Below are 23,894 nucleotides of genomic sequence, written 5' to 3' on the forward strand. Positions count from 1 at the left end.
ATTTGCCAAGTTGTGGCTTTGTTTCTCCCCATACTGTGACCTTTAATTAACATTGCTTTGTAACATTGTGTTTGTAGACAGAGGGGCTTGCTTTGTTATTTAAAACAAGCAGTGGAACAGAAACCTGTTATGTTTTTAAGGATTACCAGGAAAAGGAAGAAAACTTTTAATCAAATACACTGGCAGTTGGTTGTAGTGCACTTTGTTTTTCCTTGGCTACCTTGGGCAGTTGCTCTGTAACATAATAGCTGGCTTGCTCCCTGGGAGCTAAAAACTGCCTCCTGTTGAAGGAGAGAGCAAGGGAAAGAATGCAGAGATCAGGTATTTTCAAATGTCTTCCTGGCTGAACTTTTTCAGTGTTCAGGCTGCCTTTGAGGGGGAAAAACAAGGAGAAGAAATTCAAGGTGAACTCTCCACGGGGATCTTCAGCATTAGGTTTCCCCTCACATGCCCCAACTGACATTTTCTTGTGTGTATTCCCTCAACTGAGCCTTCCTTTTCATTGTTTCCTACCCCTCAATTTTGAAAGGACTGACCCAGGTCCAGGAAAATTTAAGTTTCCACTCATACTGACTTCCCTTGGGCCAAAGTTTCTTAAGGACACGTGACATTACTCACTGCACTCAGCTTCCCTTTCCAGATAGAAGGTTGGAGTACTTTTGCTGTGAGGTTTCTACTGAAACTTAGTTTGAAGGCAACAAATTCCAAGTCAGAAATACCCTGCCCCTTCCTCCATGCCAAGTTGAAACAGTGAGCAAAGAAAGAGAGCTTTGCTACAACAAATTCCTTAGATAGCTTCCTAGTCAGGTCTAAAAAATTCTGCCTGCCAGAGATTCACCGCCTCAGGGTTTGCTGCCTCAGCTCTCTGAGGTCATGATTCTACCAAGCAATTCAGAAATCTGCTTTCCAGCCTCACCAATTTGTCCTGGCCCTTGGGAAAAGTCTCTCTTTGCTCCAAATGGTCATCATCTCTATGTTATCAGTACTCAAAGTATTCCTCAGTATTCAAAATAAGTTGTGAATTTTTCAGTAGTGTTCCAGTGTGGAATACAATAAGGAATTCAATGCAATCCACATTCAATTGAAATAAACAGTGACTGCATTGCAATAAAACTTGGTGTAGTGCTTTATAATGGAGTCTCAACTGCATTTCACAGCAAGCACTTTATTTTCCAAATAATCCCTTTTCCTTTGCTATTTGTATGTAAAAGCAGGCAATAAAGTAGATTAACAGACGTTCTGTAGAGCATTTTGGTTGAGATGACTAGTGAAGACAAACCTACAGAGGTGTTTTCATTATCCCCACTACCACTTTTCTACAAAGACTCACTTGGTCCCATTTCTGAATTCCACACACACTGCTTGTCGCTAACATTATATTGCAATTTCCTCTTTGAGTTCTTAGTTTTGTCATATTAAATTGCTCAACTATCATTTGAAGGGAGAGTTATGGTTGAGATGTGTTCATCTGACTCAAAAAAATGTCTAGGGCAGGCAGTTGGATCTAAAGATTCATGTTCTTTTAGACCTGCTACAATATAACCTGTCCTCTTTTTATTGCCTATTACTTTCTTGTCTGTGTCAGAACACAGAATTACTGTCCAGCTTTAAAACAATGTTAGTTTTTAATACCCATCTTCTTATAAACAAATGGGGAAAGAGCTATGAACTTTGTGATTCTGGCCCACCTCTCTCACCCTTAATGTTTATAAATTGTTACATTCAAAGACATAGATGTGAACAAACTTACACTGCCTATCGTGTGGTAGGCTAGAATGCTTCATAAATTGCATATGCTCAAAGCTAAAATATCTAGCAAAGAAGTAAGATATTTGGTCAAATTCTACAAGCCTTTATGGAGCACAAGAGTGTCAAGTTCTAGGTTGTTAAAGGGAGAATACAAAAATGATCTAGAATGGCAGTATCCCTACATAGAAGAGTGGAGAGAATTCTGTAGGAGATTTGGGGAAGGTTTGATTGATTTTTGACTAGGAATATTGAAGAAGACTTCAATGAAATAGGTGTCCTTTAAGATTGACATTGAAGTGTGGGAGAGATAATGATGGAAAGAAAAGAATCATTCTTGAAACATGCTTTTGTTGATGCAGATATCCAAAGTCTTGAAAAACTGACCTGCTTTTTTTCATTTAAATACTTCTATTTTATGTATATCCACCATACTGCTCTCAGAATATTATGACAGGATGCACAGTGAGTGTGTATTTAAATGGGGGGTCTTTTACTGCTGTTTGAAAGAGATGAAAACGAATGTCTCTCATTATTTGCTCCTGTTACCTGCTTCTGATGGATTTCCTTTGTGCTTCAGTGTTTCCTTATTTTTGGGTATCCTAGTATGAATGCTAGTTTGAGACTGTCGACATTTCAGAAGGTCCAACTACTCTATTTTCATCACCTTATATTCATTACCTGATATCCAGTAAGATGACTTACTGGAAGACAGTTTGGTTATCTTTAGAATGTTATTGACTGTAAAAAAAAAAAGTATTTCTTGTTACTAAAGCTTTTCTGTTTAAATGTGTGAGTCCCATTAAAACTAATTTATTGGGCCAGACACTGTAGTCAGATATACAGATGATTCAAATAAACAGAACAACAAAACTCTTTGCTACCTTATGGCCTGATCTTCAGTTTACTGGGATGGTTGATTGATGTTTGAGCGCCAGTAGCTAAGGAGGTTTTCAAAGTGATCCATGGTTAAGGCTGGTTTGGTCTCCGGGACAGTTCTAGGTCAGTAGGGTTCTTCTCCTTTGCAGTGAGCTGTTCCATTCATACTAAGGACCAAATTAAAGCAAATCTGCTGCAGTTGTTTCAAATACTCAGCAATCTACCTGAAAGTGGTATATTCTGTCATCTTTATAGACCCATTTAAAGAGTAACTTCAAACTAGTTAAAGGACTTTTACGGAGGAGCCCTATGTGAAGAAAGTTGTACAAGACGCTATGGGAAATTTGAACAAAAAGGTGAAGTGTCTGTACCATCCTAAACAGTCACACAAAAACAGGCATTAAAATTTTAGTGTCATTGCTTATGGAAACAATGTGCTCTTTCCATAAGCACTTAGTTGTCACCATTTCTGGGTACAACATTTCTAACTATTATTATTATTATTTACCATGGTTAGAAAAAAATCACAGATGAGAATTCATGCTGTTGGTAGTTTTCATATGTCTTAGACAATTCAGAAATAGTGATTAATCTTACAAAGCTTTACCTACTGGAATTTTTATACTATAGGTGGAAGTTAAATGGAACAGATGTTGACATTGGTGTGGATTTCCGCTACAGTGTTGTTGAAGGCAGCTTGTTGATCAGTAACCCTAATAAAACCCAAGACGCTGGAACTTACCAGTGCATAGCAGCAAACTCGTTTGGAACAATTGTTAGCAGAGAAGCAAAGCTTCAGTTTGCTTGTAAGTACCAATTATATCATGCTGTAAATGTTACTTTGAGTTTTTTTTCCACAAATGTTATAATATACCTTTAAAACAGTTTCTTTTAAAAACTAAATAGATTTCAATGTATTATATGATCTTCTTTATCTTTTTTTGATATTTGGGAAATAGTCTTGTTTGTAGGATAAATTGTAAATGCGAGTGGGAAGATGTATTCTGCTTTTATAAGGATTGGGATAGTTTTATTATATGAAAGTTTGGTCATGTGATGCTCTACAAACAAATTCGTACACACTCAAATTTATACCCATATAAATTTACATACATGCTATAAAAAGAGCCTGTATAAGCAAGCAATTGAGCTGCAGTAACTTAATAGTCAATATAAGAAGTATTTAACTATAAAGCTCAGAGTTGAAAAAAAAACTTTGTAAGTCTATTAATCCCATAATTCTCGATTTATTTTTCTTATTTCATAGAATAGGAAACATTTTAAAACAGCTACACTAGTAAAAAAATAGCAATAAACAAAGTGTTACCTTTTATATTTCCAGTTTAGAACATTAATAAACATATCATCTTCTCTTAAGACATCCATCTAATAAAAGTTCATGAGCAAATCAAAGAAAGTAGAATTTAGAAATAGCAAGTTAAAAATAAAATCCAAAGAGCAGTGAGTACACATTTGACTGTAGATGCTTTTGAGGATTGATGTTCAGCTGCATTTTTAAGGGCTTATGTATTTGCATATGATTTTATATTTCCTTGTGTAAAATCCCAACTCACATAGCAGCGCATTAATGTCAAAGGTTTCATAATTAAAAAGTCTGTTGACAGTAACACTGTAGAATATTCTCATTAATAAAATCCTCTCTGGGAACCCAGCATCAAATATACCTAATATCTGGTGCTTAATCTATTATTTTGGTTAGATGACATTTTCATTAATTGAGAAATAAATTTTCTGAGTATTAGGTATATATGGGATTACAGGATTATTTTATTTATGAATATCTCCTGGGAAAGTCCCAAATTTTCTTAGGTGTACAGAATATTATAGGAGGATATATCTGACACAGTGCTACAGAACAAAAATATTTATTTCTCTTGGTGTCATACGGATTACTTTCTATACTTATTTTTTAGTAATGAAATTAATTTTGTTGGGTTCATTTTGGAAAATAATCATAGAATCCATGACTGTTGGCATAGGGAAAACCTCTGTGTTCAATTACTCTTGTACTTCTCGATTTTTAGATTTCATAATGTAGGAAATGTTTTCAAATAACAGTAACAAAAGAAAATAGAGATTGACATAATATCAACAACCTTTGCTTCTCCAATTTATGACATTTAAAAACCAAATTACCAATTCTTAAGACTATTCTTCTGTAAAAGTCCAGTCTACTACCAAAACTGTTGAAAAGACAGAATTGCATATTCAGTGACAGTTATTTAAACAGAGTAGTTTAGCCTAAGGAAAAGCTCTAACATCATTTTGTGGTTCAGTTGTCCTAAGGACCACTGTTTGGAATTCACCTTGCTTATCCCACTTCATGTGTAATTATGCATCTTGCCACCCTCAGAGTCTTCAGCTGGTAATCATTCAGCTGTTCTAAAATTAGAGTTCACCTATCCATCGCAAAGCATTCTGACCCATAGGAGACTGAGCTAGTTGTTCAAAAATAAGAAAAAAAAACACACCAAAATCTCTTCTTAAAATTGAACTAAATATCTAAATTCTTATCACTTTGACTCCTAATGCTTGCTGTATGATTCTGGTTAGGCTTCAGAAAATACGTGAAAATATGATCATGTCCTCTGTCCCATAATTATTTTGTTCTCTAGGTTCTTAATCCACAACCATTCTTGTCACAGCATAGTTGTATGAATTCATGTGTTAAATGGTGACTATGGAAATGTGTACAATTCCATACATGTGTCCTGACCTTTGCAGACGACAGTGAGAGGGTAGTACTCCATGATGTGAACTTCCTTGTTGATGAACACAATTGACAATGATAGTCAATTTTTTTGAAAGCCCTTGTTTCATATTGTAATCCTATTTGGGTCATACAGTCATATAAAATCTGAAGATTGATTTTTCATGAATGTCATCCTGAGCTACCCAACCATGTTATTTTATTAAACTGAATTCAGAATATTATATTTATCCCTATTCAATTCACCTTTTGAGTACTGACCCTTTGTTCCATCACAGTTGAAATTGTTTTAAATCTTTGTTTATCTGACACATTGATTATCCTCCCACTTTAGTGTCAGCAGAAAATTTGATAAGCATGTGTCCATTCAAATAACGGATAAAACAGGTTGACTAGAACAGGGCAGCATGCCAGCAGAGAACTTCCACTAAGATGAGATTGAACTTTGAAATCAATATTGTTTGCATACTCTTGTTCAATTAGCTACGAATTTACCCGCACATACTATAATTGAACCCCCATTTCTCCTACTTGTTCTTAAAGTAATGAGCATCTTTGCCAAATGCCTTGCTGTAATCAAGATGTACTATTTCTAAAATATCCGCTTCTACCTGGTGCATCTTCTCTACATCTATAACTATTTATCATAAAACAGCCAGAATAATCTTTTAAACATGTAAATGAGATCACTCCACTTCCCTGCTTTATGCCTTTTATTACACTTAAAATAAATCTCAGTTTCATTGCCATGGTTTCATTTTCATTTCTCAAAAGATGAAAAACCATCTTTTGCACCAGGACTTTGATACTTTCCTTCCCTCTGCCCGATGTGCTTTTCCCCTGATGCCTCACATGCTCACTTCCTAGGATCCTTGGTTCTCTTTGGGCATGCCTCCTAGGACGGAGTGTCCACAGCACCCTATCTAATGTAAGAAGTAATTCCTATCATTTCTGCTCCTATCCTTACAGCTCTCTACTTCTACGTAATAGTATCCTCTATTGCAATTATTAGGACTTAATACAACCTGTAATGGTTTTGTATATTTTTTCCCTCATTATTTGACTCCTATGATAGTTTTAGTTCTAAAACTGAGACTGTCTAATCCATCCTCTTACCTCTAGTCTAGAACACTTTATATGTATGAATAAAGGAATTCCTTTATTAATTGTCTATTCAGTAACACACAAAGAAAATACATGTGTAAAATTATTTTGAGGATGACATATTTTTATAAACCCATGCCCTTTCTGTTCTATTTATTTTCTGGGGTCCATCCTCTTGATCATCAATTATCATATCTAGTCCTTTATTTCCCCCCGATGCTTTTAAATTAAAAAAAGAAAAAATGATAGTTGCCTCTTTTTAAAAAAATAATTTTTAATCGGTTGGAATAAAATATTTTCCTTCAGGGATATAAGGTGAAGCATGACAATGACATCTTTTGAGTGTTACTAAGTAATTTGTTTTCACCTCAAACATTTTTACAGTCATGAAAAGAAAAAAAAAATGTTGCCTTTGACCATACTTACTCTACTATAATATGCAAGTGAGAATATTTCCTCATTTTTAATTGTACAATCTATGGCTGAAACAGACCTTAAGTTAAAGTTTCCTGGTCTGTATATTTTAGTAATGAAATTGAAGACTGGAGTAACTGAATTACTCACTGTTATTTTTCACACAGTTAACGAGTGACAGCCCAGAAAAAGCAACCTCTGCTCTTATTTCATTGCACCTTGGCTTGCCTCTGCATTATGCCTACCTTGATTTCTATGAAAAACATAACTCCATCTTTATCAAACATGTCATAACTTCAAATGTCATTTGTATACTTCATTTAAGTGTATCCGTAGGGCAGTCTTATAATGCAGACATTATTTATGGTAACTTAAAAATGTTTTCATGCTGCTTTTGTAGATACAGTTTGGTAATCTCTTATATTTAGCATTTTAAAAAATAAATTCACATAAGCAACAATTCTAGTTGATAGAGGTGATACCTCTAAGACCTGCCCCTCCTCCCACTTTTTTCATTCAATATCTTTAAGATAGAAATCCTTCCTTGATTAAACAGACATAGCATACTTAAAATTGCTTATGATGAGATGTGGATGTTTTTATGAGCATACATTATTGTCATACAATTTGCACATTTTTGTTTTCAGTCCCCCTGTAATATTAAGCTATCAGCAATCACTTCTCTTGCTGTCATTTAGCCTGTGTTGTAGCTACATAGCTACCTATCTTCCCTTCTACCATTTACTCCTGTTTCACTTAGGGCTAGAAAACTTGACTGGTTTATTTACCAGGGTCTAACTATAATGCAAGTATAAACTTGCAAATATACTTGTTGAATAAATGAATAAATACAAGCATTGGATGTTCAAGTCAATCAGGCCATGTTTGGGTGTGAGTTAAACCACTGAGTTCAACTTCTGGTTGTCCTTTGGGAGTGCTTTAGAGGTGGTTGTATGCATGTCCACCTTGAGGTTGTATAGAAGGAAGTTGACATCTTAATTCCAGATAAGGGTGTGCTGGGGTAGGAGCTTTAGCCTAATAAAAAAGTTCATGCATGAAACTGCACCAGGCACACATTTGAAGTTCATTTGTATCCTGCATACTTGGCCTGAGAGTGTGCATAGCTTTAATGAAGTGTTTATCAATACATTGCCTTTAACCTCCCCTCCACGTAAGAGGAAAAGCAAGTTGAATGTGCTTTAATTCTTACATAGTCAAATGATTCAGAAGATAAGGCCCTAAGTGGAAGGCATTTAAGTTCATTATTTCCACAGATTAATTGGTGAGGACCTTTCCAGAGGCTGTGTCTGTATAGAATGAAGTGCTACAGCCCCATCACCCAGCTGCCCGATGCTCCACTCAAGCATCTCTATCTGCTCGAGAATCATTGTACACATTGACTCAGCAGGACAGTTTTTCTTTTTTTTTTTCCCCCTGACATACAGACGTGGGTATTTTTAAAGTAAGTTGCAATACACAGTTATAAACTTACAGAATATACAGATCACTATTTTTTTTAATTGAGAATATGGGCTTGAGGAGCTGAGATACTATATTGTCTAAGTTTAGATGGAATGGAATGTTGTTCACTGCTCCATTTCACTTCATGTATCACATGTGTCTCTAAAATTCAGACTTCTCATCAGCACTGTGACAATGACCATATTTCTCTTAGGATTGCTATGTATATTATGAACCACATGCAAAATCCCAGAATAGTTTCTAGCATGAGAAAGTTAGATAATAACTGCTTCTCTGCTTTTCTTCTCTTTTTTTTCTCTTCACTTTCCTTTCCTTTCCTGTCTTCATAAAATAGGAATAATAAGTAATATTTCTTAAGAGCTTAAATATAGTGGGTAAGAACATAAGCTCTGGAGTTAGAATCCTTGGTTTAAAATTCAGCTCTTCATGTAACTGTGACCTTGGACAAGGCATTTATCTCTGCATCAGGTTTTTTTAAAATATCTGTATAATGGTGTTTTTATATCCATAAAATGCCTCTTTGTTGTGAGGATCTAATAAATTAATACTGGAAAAATCATAGATCACTGTTAAACACATATTAAGGATTTAATAAAGGTTAGCTATGATTATAATTTCTATTACTTTGTGTCTGCCATTATACTAAGCATTTTAGAAATATTATATCATTTAGTTCTCAACATAACCCAAAGAAGTGTAGGTATTACCTCATTTCATAGGTGAAGCATCTGAGGATTAGTGAACTGAAATGGCTTTCACCCAGGGTACTGGAGGAAGGAGGAGGACTCAGCATGGACACATGACCATCTACCTCCTCAGCAGATGCCCATACATGTTCAAACCATAGATTAAGGTGGTTGGTACAATGTTTCCTTTGTAGACACAAAGTTGGATTTTTTAAACATGTTTATAGCCTTTAATGTAGCACATCTATCAGTAATTTTTTGTTTTTTTAGCTATAAGCTTCCCTGATGCATTCATAATATGATTTAATGTTACCATCTAAAAGTATAATGTTGTATACTGCAATTATGCATACATTTGTGACTCTAATTTTAATATAATTGGTTTCAGGTTCCATAATGAGAATAATTAGTAATAATATATCTGCTCTAAAAGTTTAATATGCAGATTTCCAATTTATTGCAGGTAGGTTGTAAACCATTCTTAATATTGATACTTTATGGTAAATAACTGTGGTTGGTAAACTGTGTATTCCAAGCAGTAAATGACATATGACTAGAAGGTTTCTTACTCCCATATCATTCCTGCCCCACATTTGAAAAAGATGTCGATTTAAATTACAAAGGGCTTCCAAGAGAATAATCCAATACCTTATCAAATGATTGCTTCATAAACATTGTTTGGGGCCTTCGTCCTGGAAGTTCAGCTGCTTTACAACAGTTTAGATGTTCAAAAGAAAAGACTTGAGCTATTCATCATCTCAGGTGGTGGGTGACTATAATTCATGCCTAAGTACCTCCACATTGCTCATGGTAAAATTAAATCATCTAACAAAATCAAGTTGCCTGCTGCTGTAGAAACTCTGGCATGTCTTAGCCATGGATAAGGTAGTGAGTGTTCTTTTGAAAGGAGCAGTGGAATGATAGCTATGGTGATCTCTCTTGGTACCTTGCCTAAGGTGGGAGAAGAAACTAGACTAGTATACTATTTGTACTATGCCTGTCTATCTCCTGAGCTTGCATTAAGGGGAAGGATCAAAAAGGAAGAGGAGGGATGGAAATTATAAGTGAAGGTGGTCCCTGAGTTGCAAAAGCCTCCCTGCAACCTCAAGCAATGTTTTTATCAGGGTAAAGTAATTCAATAAATTCTGAGGATTGGTTAATTTCAGTTAGCTTTATCAGTTATATGGCAGCCAATGCTTTTTAGGGTGAATATAACACATTGATGAGCGGCAGCCAATTAGATAGCTTCATTGAAATGGATATTTCTTGTGGCTGCAACACTAAGCCTTATCTGAGTTCTCCTTAATAAAAGTTATGTGTGATGATGGTAATAAAGATTAGAAAGATAAATTTAGAATGTTATACTGTATTCTAACTGGGGCTTTTGGTCACCTGTTATTTAAGCCTTGATCATTGCTTCTATTCATATCAAATATCAAATGTTCATGGCTTTTAATATTCAATAATTAGTTTATCTTTCATAGCCAGAGACAAAAGTGTGCAGTCAATCAGAACAATGGTGGGGGTTTGATAGATAGCCAAACCTGTGACTGGCTTGACTGATTTTTAATTAGGAAGGCTGCTTAAATAGGCAAACTTGTTTCTGAGCAATAAAATGTTGATGGAAGACTGTTTGGATAAATAATTTGTGACTATTTAGATCAATTAAAATTTAATCAACTAAGGAACATTTGGATGACAAAACTGAAAACATGTATCAGTGAAAGACTTTGATCCTCAATAAAAGAGTATATTTTTTTTCTCATTTGCAGCATTAAATGATTTCAAAGTAAAACTTGCTGAGTTTAAAATAATGCTTTTAGTAATACTTTCTGCCATTTGCTATAGTATTAGAAAGACATTACAGCTGACAGGAAACCTAAAAACTAGTCAGAATATGCCCATGCTACTGGTGCTTAGTCATGTGGGTAATTGTGCTATAATGAATAATTGAAATTTCCTAGTATACAACATAATTTTACTTGTATTTTTTTGTCCCTTCAACGAAACCAATTGAAGCTATTTAACCCTATAGCTATTTGTTTATATATCCTGCCAGTCATCCTGCAGTCCCATTTGGGGTCTATAGGACAAAGAATAGTTTGTGACTGAATCAATAAAGTATAGAGATTTTTTTTTTTAATTCAGGAGCATTCTAAGAATACAGCACATGTGAAAATGTCACCCAACACTTGATATAGATCCAAACAAATTTGATCAGACAGGGCTTTAAAAAATAGTCAACACTTCATATTTTAATAAAAAATAATAATTAAGTTACTAAAATATCTTGTTGTTTCATGTTGTAATTCAGCCAATAAATATTAAATGACTTTTATTGTTTTTAAGTTTAATTTTTAACAATGAGGATCAAGCTTTAGTATCTTACACAGTCTTACTGGGCTTTCATCTCACTGAAGTTTTTCCACTCCTTGGCATTCCTTGGCCATGTCAATAATCTCTGTCCCCGAGGTCACAAGGTCTTCTCTTCCTCTGTCTCCTCTAAGAACTCTTGTTGTGACATTTACAACTAAATGCATAATTCTGGATAAGATCCTTAATTTAATTACAATGGAAAAACTCTTTTCCCAATTTAAGTCATATTTACAGGTTCTATATTGAGGCAATCAGGTGTTGCCATTCGGTTGAAGCGGGAGAGCAGTTTCTGAATGGGAGAAAATGTCAGCATATAGAGGATCACTCTCATTGTATTCCTATCCATTCTTTCTCAAGAGTTTTCATTTGAGAGGTTAGGAAGTTAGTAGAAAATACTCAGTTGTGTTTAAAAACTCAAAATCAAGCAAACTACGTATAGTGTGGGTTCAATAGTAACTTACCAAAAGATATGTCCCCCTAGAACCTGTAAATGTGACTTAATTTGGGAAAAGAGTCTTTCCATTGTGTACGCATTTAGTCATAAATGCAACAAGGTTTCTTATAGGAGACAGAGGAAGAGAAGACCTTGTGACCTTTGGGGCAGAGATTAGAGTGACACAGTCAAGAGATGCCAAAGAGTGTCAGCAGCCATCAGAAGATGAAAGAGGCAAGGAAGCATTCTCCCCTAGAACCTTTGCAGTGAGCGCAGCCTTGCTGACACTTTGATTTTAGACTTCTAACCTCCAGAATATGAGAGAACAAATTGTCATCGTCTTCTGCCACTAGGTTCATGGTGACTTGTTGACAGCCACCCTAAGAAACTAGTACACCAACGTATATGCACAGTTCCTTTCCTTTTCTCTCCTGACCACTTTTCATGAGGGAAAAATAAAACCACTGAGGGAAAGAGACTGAAATCAGGTGCTTTTGTAACTTCGCTGTATTGGGGAGCAAGGTATTGAGAGGGATTGCCTTGATACTGTGTGGTATTATCTATGCAAGTTCTGTGGCATCCCATGCATATTTCTCTTGAGAACCTAACAGGGATTTAATGTTATATAGTATGACTTGATGAAATAATGGAAAAAGGTGGGTAGCTGCAGAAATTTAGTGATCTTTTCTTTTCCCCAGCACTTTTCTGCCTCTCACTTGCAAAAGCCCTCTATAGGCCCTCTCTAAAATTGGTAAGATTGGCCCTTTCTCCATAGGGCAATGATTTGAAGTGATTCAGAGTAGTCTTTTGGCCCCAAGTCCTCTCTCTGGATTTATTTTTTTCCTGGTCACTTTCCCTGAATTTGACCCCTTTGTCAGGTACTTCAAAGCCCTAGAAAACAGCTGTTATCACATTGAGAATGTCTGACCTACCTATGGCTGTAGTAGTTGGACTGTGGTCTGTGATGTATTGTTACTGTTCGTGTTGACATTTCTAGCTACATAAAGTCCCTGTGCTAGCAAGGGCCAGATTCCATTGTCTCCCCAGTCCCCACCTTTCCCTGGGTAGGCTCTAATCTGAACAAGCCACTAACCTCCTAGCTGACATGTATTTTATGCACTACACTAGCTAGTTTTTACTTCACAGCCATGTGTGATCTCTTTAGAGAACAGTGCATGCTAAAGGGTTCAGAGATAAAATCTCAAATTCAGGGGTATCCTGAAAAAATGTGTGTGAGTTTGTGTGTGTGTGTGTTCCAAGAACTAAATTATTGTTTTGATATTTTACAAGAGATTAAATTCTGCATTAACCACTAAAACCTCTGTGGATGATACTGCAGATCAGTATTTTATCCCTGATATATGTTTATAGGACACACAATTTTTATGATCAGAGTATTAATTTCTGCCAAACACTTACACTGTTGTATATCATTACAGATTTGTTCATTTTTTCATAGCATTCACTCCACCAATCCCAAATTCAGTGCAGTCTTTGTGCCATGAGCAATCTGTTAGCTTGGCCTCATAAAATGTGGATTAATTATACCTTAAAAACCCTCCTTTAATTAATCCACATTTATTTTTAAAAGCAGGGAAAGGTAGTGTGAGAGAGTCAACAAATGGATTTTCTTCTTTCAAGCTCAATGATTACTTTCTCCTACTTTTCTCAAATGTTACCACCATGAGGGCAGGTATTTATAAGCAGATGCTGAATAAATATCTGTGGAATAAATGAAGCTGAATTAATATATGAAATCAACTAGTGAAAGAATATAAGAGAAATAGAACTGCCTTGACCTTTACTAGCTCATGAGGTAATATTTCCTCTTACTCTACGTCCTTCAACTGCAAAGTACTATTTTTACATTTCTAAAATTGGGAGGTACCCTCCAGAAAGATGCATATTAAATACAGTTTTTCTCATTAAAAAAATAATTAAAGAAGTTTTGTCTCTTACTTTCAACACCATGATGTTTTAGTATCAGCTTTATTAAGAGATGTCACATACCACACAAGGCAACAATTTAAGATGTACAATTGAGTTTTTAGTATATTCATAAATTTATGGAATCATCACAACTATCTGTTTTTTAGAACATTTTTGTCACCTTAGAATAAAAGGAACTCTACAGCCATTAATAATGATCCCCTAGTCCTCCTAGCCCCTGATACCCAGCCATCTGTTTTCTGCCTCTATGAATTTGCCTATTCTGGACATTTCATCTAAATGGAACCATATGATAGGTGACCTTTTGTGACTTCTTTCACATAGCGTAACGTTATCAAGGTTCATTTATGTTGCAGCATGTATCAGTAATTCATTTATTTTTGTGGCCAAATGATATGGAAATAACCCTGTTTTGTTTGTCCATCTGCTAATTGTTGAACATTTGGGTTGTTTCCACTTTTTGGCTATTCTGAATAATCCTACTATGAACATGCATTTACAAGTTCTTAATGTGGACATAAATTTTCATTTATTATTGATGTATTTTGGATGATGCTGGGTCAAATGATAACTCTGTGTTTAGCAGTTTGAGCAACTAGAAAACTGCTTTCCAAATTAGCTGCTTCACTTTGCAATACCACCAGCATGGTTCCAATTCCTCCACATCTTTACCAACACTTGTAACTGTATGTCTTTTTTTCATATGAGCCATCATAGGAGGTGTGAAGTGATATCTTATTTTGGTTTGATTTACACTTCCCTGTTGGCTGATGATGTTAAACAACTTTTCATGTGCTTATAGGCTATTGGTAATATCTCTTTGTAAATATATGTGTATTCACATATTTTTCCCATTTTTTTTATTGAGTTGTCCTTTCATCACTGATTTGTAAGATTTCTTTACATATTCTGCATACAAATCTCTTATCAGATATATAGTTTGAAAATGTTTCCTCCCATTATTTAGGTTGTCTTTTCACTTTCTTGATGGTATCATGTGAAGCATAAAAGTTTTAATTTCAATGAAGTCCAATTTATTTTGTCTTTTCTTGCATGTGTTTTTGGTGTCATAGCTAAGAAGCCATTATTTAATCCAAAGTCATGAGAATTTACTCCTATGTTTTCTAGTAAGAGTCTCACAGATTTTGATTTTATGTTTATATCTATGATCCACATTTAAGTCAGGTTTTGTATATTTTGAGGCAAGGGCCCAACTTCATTCTATTTGTATTTTTTTTCAAATTCAGTCTTTTCATTTTCTTTTTCTTTTTTAAAATGGAGGTACAATTAATGCATATTTTATTAGTTTCAGGTGCATGACGATGATTCAGTGTTTGTATATATAATGAAATGATCGCCACAGTAAGTCTAGTTAACATTTGTCACATTGTTAGATAATATTTTTTCTTGTGATGAGAAATTTTAAGATATACTCTCAGCAACCTTCGGATTGCAATACAGTGTTATTAACTATAGTTGCCGTGCTGTACATTACATCCCTGTGACTTCCTTGTTCTGTAACTGGAAGTTTGTACCTTTGGGCTCCCTTCAACCCTTTGGCCCACCTCTACCATCACCTCTGGAAACTACCAGCTACTTCTCTGGGAGCCTGGTTATTTTGTTTCTTGGGGAATTTTTTGTTGTCATTGTTTTCATATTCCACATTAAAGTGAGATCATGAATTATTTCTCTTTCTCTATCTGACTTACTTAGCATATCCATTCTTTATCCATTCATCTGTCAATGGACACTTAGGTTATTTTCATATCTCAGCTTTTATAAGTAACGTTGTAATGAACACAGGAATGCATATATCTTTTTGAATTAGTGTTTTCATTTTCTTCAGATAAATACCAAGTAGTGGAAGTGCTGAGTCATATAGTAGTTCCATTTTTAATTTTTTGAAAACTGCCTTACTGTTTTCCAAAGCGCCTGCCCCAATTTATATTTCTACCAACAGTGCATAATGGTTGCCTTGATCTCCAGACAAATCTTTGCCAACATTTGTTAATTCTTGTCTTTTTGGTAATAGCCGTTCTAACAGGTGTGAAGTGATATCTCATTTTGGTTTTGATTTGCATTTCACTGATGAATAGTGATGTTGAACATCTTTTCATGTGCCCACTGACCATCTGTATGTCTTCTTTAGAAAAAATGTCTATTTAGATCTGCTTATTTTTAAAATAGACTGTCCTTTGCTAATGAGTTGTATGAGTTCTTTTTATTTTTTATATTAACCCCTTATCAGATGTATCATTTGCAAATATTTTCTCCCGTTCAGTAGGTTGTCATAATATTTTGTTAACTGTTTCTTTTGCTGCATAGACACCTTTAGTTTGGTGTGGTCCCACTTGTTTATTTTTGCCTATTTTGACTTTGCTTTTGGTGTCAAATCTAAAAACCCATCACCAAGACCAATGACAAGGAGCTTACTGCCTCTGTTTTCTTCTAGGAGTTTTAAGGTTTCAGGTCCTGCATTTGAATCTTCAATCCATTTTGAGTAAATTTTTGTTTATAGTTTAAGATAATGGCATGGTTTAATTATTTTGCATGTGGCTGTCCAGCTTTCCTAAAGCCTTTTATTTAAGGTGCTTTCCTTTCCCCATTGTTTATTGCCTCCTTTATCAAAATTAGTTGACCATCTATGCATGAGTTTATTTCTGGGCTTTCTATTCTGTTTCTATCAATTTATATGTCTGTTTTTATCCCAGTGAAATAATGTTTTGGTTACTATCACTTCGTAAATGTAATTTGAAGTCAAAGACAAATTCATTCTTTTGTATGTGAATATATGTTGTTCCAGCATCATTTATTGGAAAGATTGTTCTTTCCCCATTTTGTAGTCTTCTGCTCTAGTCAAAAATCAATTTTCTATAAATATAAAAGTTTATTTCAGGTTTCTCAATTTAATTGCATTGTTTTAAATGTATGCCCTTTGCCAGTACCACACTGTGTTTATTGTTAAAGCTTTGAAGTAAGTTTTGAAATCAGAAAGTGTCCTTTAATAGCATCTTATGTCAAAGAAATATGATGTTCATATTACACTAATTATAGAATATCCTACTTTCTCTAAAACCCTGCATATTTCCTTTTTAGTGTGTAATATAAAATTCAATATCGATAAATTCTGGGTTGTCTAATCATAAGGATCACCACATTCGGCACCTTGACAATATAATCAATTCCCTCTTTCCTCAAATTTGAGATGGAGCTCATTTATCCTTATGCCTCTTCTCAGGGTCTGTTTTCCTCAAATTCTCAAGTAAGAATGTTTTGTAATTATCTCCACTACAGTACTTTATAACAAGTCGTTTCTCCTGAATTTGCTTACACTTCTCAATTTGCTTTGCGGATTTGCACCTGCTGTTCTTTGATCTACAGCCAAAAAGCTGTGTGACCTTGAGAAAGTTTCCACATTCTTCTTGATCCTAGTTTCCTCATCTCTAAAATGGACAGGACTTAGAGTTTGAGGATTAAGTTCATCTGGTTATAGTAAATTGTATGTTTATGAACATGTCCTCACTTGTTCATGCATAGAACATACAATAATAATGTGGCTACTATACTTTCTTATCTCTTTTGTCGAAAAGTGCTTCGGTATTTATTAGTAGGTACTAGAATGACACCATATGGCTTTGTCTGGCTATCTAAGTAGTCTGTGTATACCCAATAATCAAGCTGGTTCCATGTTTCATATTTTATGCAACATTAAACTTGGTTCCTTGTACCTAGTAGATGTTCCAAGAGCTCAAACACAGTTAGCAATTGCTCTATCTAGCATATTAAGCTTCATTTTCCTTTACCCAACCATTATCCTCATATAATTCAACAGAAGTAATAACAACCTGAGATTTCTACTGGGTAATTATACTGTCAAGAAACTGATTTTTCCTACATATTTGAGAAAAGTAAGTACCTTTGGAAAACACCAGCACATTATCCAAGTATATGCGTTTCAAGAATTTATCAGTGGTCAGACTGGAGGTTTCCTTTGTGTGTTTGATTTTCCTTCTTCCCATACATATTTAATAGATACTAACTAGGTAGTGAGCACTATGTTAGATGAGGAAGATAATAATCAGTGAATCAGACAAATATGAAGCCTACATCCAGCAGGAAAGACAGATATTGAACAAACAATCTCAAATGTGGCAAGTGTTAAGAAGGTGGACTGTGTTCATTTCTAAGGAACTAAAGAGAAAATAAGTATCAGCGAAGGGAATGGAGAGATGGCCTGAAAGGTAGTGTTTGTTTATAAGGTAGTTGATTAGACAGATGTTCAAGGAGAAGTAAAAAGTAATGAGGTACAGAGAAAAGAGAAAGGTGTTGAAGAGAGGAGAAACCACTGACTGAATACAGCTTTCATTGAATCAAATCTTTTTCTGAGTGTCCACTCTGTGTTGGACAGGTAAGGAAAAAAGGGCCCAGTCTCTCATTTTACAGAGTTCAAATTTTAGTGTAGGGGAAAATGTTCATGAAGAACTATAATCACCAACTGAGATCATTACTGAAGAAATGGCTGTCATGCTATGAATTCATAAGAAAGGAAGTAACCATAGAGGGTATTAAGGAAAACTTCCTCAAGGAAATGGTTGTAATTAAAATCTGAAGGATAAAGAAGAATTAAAGAGGAAGCATTTTGCAGACCGAGAACACAACACATGCAAAGGTACTGTGGTAGGATAGAGCATGGCACATTTAGGGGAATCAAAGACCTGCCTGTGTGGCTGGAGTGTCCAGAGCAGTGGGGTTAATGTAGCAGGGTAGATGGTGGTAGGGAAAGAGAAAAGGGAAGGTTACCTATTTGTTCTGCATTTTTAACTCAGGATCTCCTAGGGTCACTATACTTAGGCATGTCACTTTACTGACTGAAGATTAGGAATATTCTTGTGAATTCTTACAAAGCATGGTCAGTGTTTTGAACTCTTCATGGCATTCAATACAGTGGAAATAAATCCAATCACTAGTTTACACATCTACAACCAGCCACATGTAATAACAACAGAGCTAACAATTCTTACTTGCTTTGCATGTGCTAGGCATTAAAATATGAATTTGCTCTTTTAATCCTTACCTCAGTTTAAAACACTTGTACTCTTGATGTTCCCATTTTGCAAAGGAGGGAACAGAGACATGAAAAGGTTATGTAACTTGCCAAAGTTCACACCGCTAGGAAGTAGAAAAGCCAGAGGGTGTTGATCTAGGTTAGTTGGCAACAGTCTTTGAAATAGAAACCAGTACACACTATTCTGGTCTCTATTATTTCTACTAAGATGAAAATGCATCTCCGTCAGCGAGACTGATTTTCCCAAGGACTCAAAACTGATTTGGGAATGATGCTAATGAAATAGCTCGATTCGATTTCTAAATGTCATATACTTAGTGAACCTACGCTTGCCCCATGGGGAAAAGGTAGAGCTATGGTTCATTCTTTAGCCAGTAAGCAGGAGTGAAGACTGCAGTACAGAGAGGGGTACAATATGATTTCATCACTAATCTCAATTGTCATCATTACATTTCTGGACAGAAATGAGAGGATAAGGCTGAAGAAGGCTAAGAAGTCAGGAAGAACCCACTCACCTGATAGCACTGGAGCATGGGCTCACATGAGGCTATTTATGCTCTTTCTGTGCCAGTTAAGGAGCCATTTTTCCTGGTACCCTGCCCTAGAATACTTGCCTCAGATGGGTGTTGTAAGAATTAGAAAGTGCCTACAAAATATCTGGTGTATAGTAGAAAAGGGAAACTATTTATTTTCATATAGTTAGACAACTAATCAGGTACTATGCTAATAGCATCATCTGTTTTTTTTAATTTTTAAAAATATTTTTAAATTATTAATCATCAATTAAGTATAGTTAGATAAAATTAGTTAATGTTAGTTAAATTACATCGAGTTTTTATACCCGTGAATAGCTGCACATAAGATCCTCTTTCTGCCTGTCTTTGACTAGTATAAAGCAAATGCCGCTGGAACATAACATATTTATAAGGTAAGTGCCACCAGGAGAAATTCTTTATTAGTAAATCTACTTCAGTTGCCAAGAAATATACAAGCATTTGCTAAATTTAATACTGATCAAAACAAATATTTAGTGGCCAGCTGTTCAATGATAATACTGTACCCATACATGTAGAAACTAACGTTATTTGTGACAGGAAAAAGTGCCAGTTTTAAAAACAGAAAACATTTCATGAGCTTAGGGATCTGGGCAATTTGAGAGTGAGAACCTTTCAGCATTTTTTCTTCTGTGTGTAGCTTTTCCAAATGAATCCTACTTGAATCACCATTTCTTCCAAATCAGTTCAAGTCCAAAGTCACAAGAAGGTTCATTTTTGGTTTTTTGGTGCAAAGTTCTGTTATCACCTGCCACTGCCCTGCTAGCTAAATTGTCCTTCCCCAGTGCCATCTTTCTCAATGCCCTGTTGGTTTCATTTATATATCACCTTACTAGTGTGTAATTTTATCAGTCTCTTTTGCATGTCAACCCCCGTAGAAACTCCATCAGTGCATTGCTTTGTTTGATAAAATTTCACTGGATAAGCAGGCTAGCAAGGCATTTACATAAAAGCCAGGATCCCAAAGAGAAGCAAGCTAGTAGGAATGGCAAACTTGAAAATTTTAACACTTTAGCACTCAATGTGCAAAATAAATTCAAAGACCTAGATGAATGTGCTTTCTTCTTTGATCCAGGGGAGGATGGCAAAGGGGCTCTCTCAGACATCATTTCCCTTGTTCCCAGGTGACTCATATGCATGCAACTTTCTAATCAGGGGCATGTTGTGGCACTGGCATCCAGTCAAGGCACTGCAGTGACACTTCTCCCTCTACTCCTACTGAGCTGCTGTCTTGTGATTGATTTTTAAAATAGATCCATAGTTTGTCTCACTTTATCAGGACCTCATTATAGTACCCTGAACAAGGAAGTTTACAAAAATGCTCTTTCTCATTTCTTATGAGTGAGCTTGTTTCTAATTTTTTTTTTCTTTCAGTTGTCCCATTGAGCAATAGTAAGGATAATACAGTAGTGCATGGCATACTTCAAGGTAAAAACTGCAAGACCTGTTAGTGAAATGTTCCTACTTGAAAGTACCAAATTGGGGACCCTGGACAGTGGGTTCTGTTCCTTTTCTTGGCTCTGATTTGCTCTGTGATGCACATCTTAATAATGACAGGAAGTAAAAATAATGAATGTGAGCTCCTTGGTGGCAGCAACTGTGGCTTTATCTATCCTTCTGGCCCCGCACGCTGTCCCGTGCTCCTCAGGCAGTAGGTACTGGATAGAAGCTCTCAAACAAAATAGATTACCCTCTTAGTGTTTGTAACATTTTTCTTTAATTGCTTAAAAGGAAAAAAATAATTTAAAATATTGTCACCTGGCAGTGGGTGTGTGACGTCATTTACTCTTTGCCCAACAAATGAAGTCAACATTTGCATATAAATGTTACGCTGAGATAAGGTTTTTAAATACTGTAATGTAGGTAAAATGGTCAAAGAGTGGCACAGATGAACGCATGTATTATATCTGTGGAGACTTCCTATTTATTCCTTTGAGTGTTATTGCCATTTCTACTGGAAATTAAGCATCACCCATGTATCCTTTATTTGACCAGGTGGCCTTGATGCCTTTAAAATGAATGATGAATCTGTAAATATAAACTATAATCACAAACATCTTCCTCTTAACCTTGGCAATGATGTAAAATTGTGCGCTTGAAGCTTGTTTTGAAGGTTAAGCAGGAAATCTTGCCTTGGATAATTAATATGTCAATAATAATCAATATTGCCACAGTTAGATAGGTGATCTGGCTGATTGGCTCAATAGAAAATCCGTTAACTACGAATTGTCTTTTAGCTGGAATTGTGCTTGTAGGAAAAAGGGAAATTGGTGAAGTATTACTGGATTTGTAGCAAGTCTTATTCAGCCAGCTGTGGGGAGCTTGTGATATAAATACGGAGGACCGTAGGCACTTGATTTACAGTTGCTTCCAAAGCAATCCTGCTGATTTTCCCTAACTATTTTGTTAGGGCACTGAGAACTGTAAAGCTGAGGAAATTGTTACCTTGTCCACAGAGTATGTATTGGTCCTCTCTGTCCACTTCTTCACTCTCTCCTTGATAATCCAAGCCACCACTGTTATGCCTTAGAAAAGTAACTAATAACTAAATTGTCTGTACTGTTTTACTGTTTAGGGAGCACTTTCAAATCCTTACTGCTTTTGGTCATTACACAAGCTCCATGAGATATGATCTGTCAGCAGCAGCATCCTCCCCATTTTACCAACGTGGACCATGCAGCTCAGAGTAGAGAAGCAGCTGCCTCAAGTCCTTGATGCTAGTAAGTGTCAGACTTCTGATTTCAAGTCCTGATGTCTGTTCACTATAGCACATTGCTACTTTCTTCTGAAATGGGCTCTGTTCTTAATCCAAGGAAACAAACCTTTGTAGTGGGGTGTCTGTCATCTGTCATTATTTTGTAAAGAAGGTATCTTGGGGTATAGCTTCAAATGCTGCTTCCCAAAACCAGTCTGTGATACTCCCTTAAGACAATCACTTTCTTTAAGCAATTTAAAGAGCAGTTTTTCTCCTGACATTATGCTCTTCCTATAATGTTTAATGTTGAAAAGTCTTCCTTTTATGAATTGGTGAAGGTAGGAGGTGGTGGTGGTAGTTGTAGTGCTTATTGTCAGTACTTAGAAACATCTATGTTGCTTTCACACACCTACCCTTATTTTCCTTGAAATTCTATTGCTTCATTAAATCCAAAAATCCATAAACCAGTGTTTTTAAAAACAACATGCAGTTGGTAGAATAGGTGGCAGGTAAGAGTGCTTCCTTCCTGCAGCACAAGCCCTTAGGAATGATCAGCAGCATCAAGGGTCTGTGATACGCTGACCAAAAGTACCAGCAAGATAAGCAGACCTCCTCCAGGGTCAGTGTCAGCCTCTTTTCTTGTTCCGTGGAGGCCATGTCTAGGACCCCAGCAAAGTGTTATGTCTTATTTTCAAAGTTAGGTTAATTATATCCTGTTGCTGGAGAAGAAAATAGTAGCTTCTCTTCCATCTCTTTCCAGTCAGTTTGGGAGGCAGCTCTTGGAGCTTTGCAACCATTTAAGATGAGGCCATATTGCTTGTGTACCCATATACCTCCCCATCCTTGAACCAGGCCAGTCATCTCCCTTCTTCCCCAAATAGGAAGCACATTGTAGAATCTCTCATCAGTCTGACTCCAAAGACAAGGGACATTAAAAGCTGCAGAATTTTGCATAACTTCTCCTTCCTTTTCCAAATTCTTTCTTGCACAGCTAGTGGACATGTATCACTGCTCTGGCCCTTAAGGGATTAGGGAAAATAAACAGAATTAGAGACAATCAGTAGACTGCACTTAGCAAAGAACTGAACAATTCAACAACTGCCATTTGGAAAGCTGATGCAGTGGAAATAGCAAGAGTTTAGAAGCAACACTGAGAGGACGGTAAAATGTTCAGAAAGCGTCTGCTGCTCTCTGAGGTGTATAGCCCGAAGGACTCCACTACCAAACACAGCAGATTACCCCAAGAAACATGGGCAGTGCATAACCAGCTGGAAAAAACAGTATGTTTTATTGTGTTTTCTTATTTTGGGGGTTTGCTTTTCTGTTAAAAACTCAAAGTGGGAAGCATTTCTGCTTCAAAAATGTTGCTTCTTCTTCATTAGTGGTGTCTAGAATCACTGAATGTTCTAGAATAGAAAGACCATGGGCAAGCCTCAAACATCTTCCAGAGATATATTTTCAAAATAAGCACTCTCCATATCATTAAATTACCTACACAGTTCCCCTGAGTTGTGAGTATTCATGCCTATGTTGGAGACAGGGATGACACTTTTTTTTTTTCCACCAGGATCAGAACAAACAAATAAGTGTTTCTTTGGCTCAGCATCAAATGCAAAAAAAAATTAGCTTGAATTTAGAACCAGGGTGTATGAAAAATAGATATCTTTTAATACTAGAAAACAGGGTAGATGCTCCCTCTGTGAAGCCAGTGAAATCTGAAACTAAGTAATAAAATAGACTTGAGCCACATATTTTTAATGCAATGTGGAAAAGTGACCA

General features: G+C 35.8%; 1 protein-coding gene across 8 annotated transcripts in view; it reads left to right on the plus strand.

Annotated features, from left to right (window-relative positions):
- Positions 1 to 23,894, plus strand: part of CNTN4 (contactin 4) — a 927,209-nt gene that overhangs the window by 615,042 nt on the left and 288,273 nt on the right. For all 8 annotated transcript variants that reach the window (XM_073230952.1, XM_073230946.1, XM_037019370.2 and 5 more), the window contains one exon: positions 3,256 to 3,431. In XM_073230952.1, the coding sequence (XP_073087053.1) occupies positions 3,256 to 3,431 (176 nt within the window). The remainder of the gene's footprint in view (positions 1 to 3,255; positions 3,432 to 23,894) is intronic.

This window comes from Manis javanica, chromosome 3 (assembly GCF_040802235.1).
Source record: "Manis javanica isolate MJ-LG chromosome 3, MJ_LKY, whole genome shotgun sequence".
Classification (NCBI taxonomy): domain Eukaryota; kingdom Metazoa; phylum Chordata; class Mammalia; order Pholidota; family Manidae; genus Manis; species Manis javanica.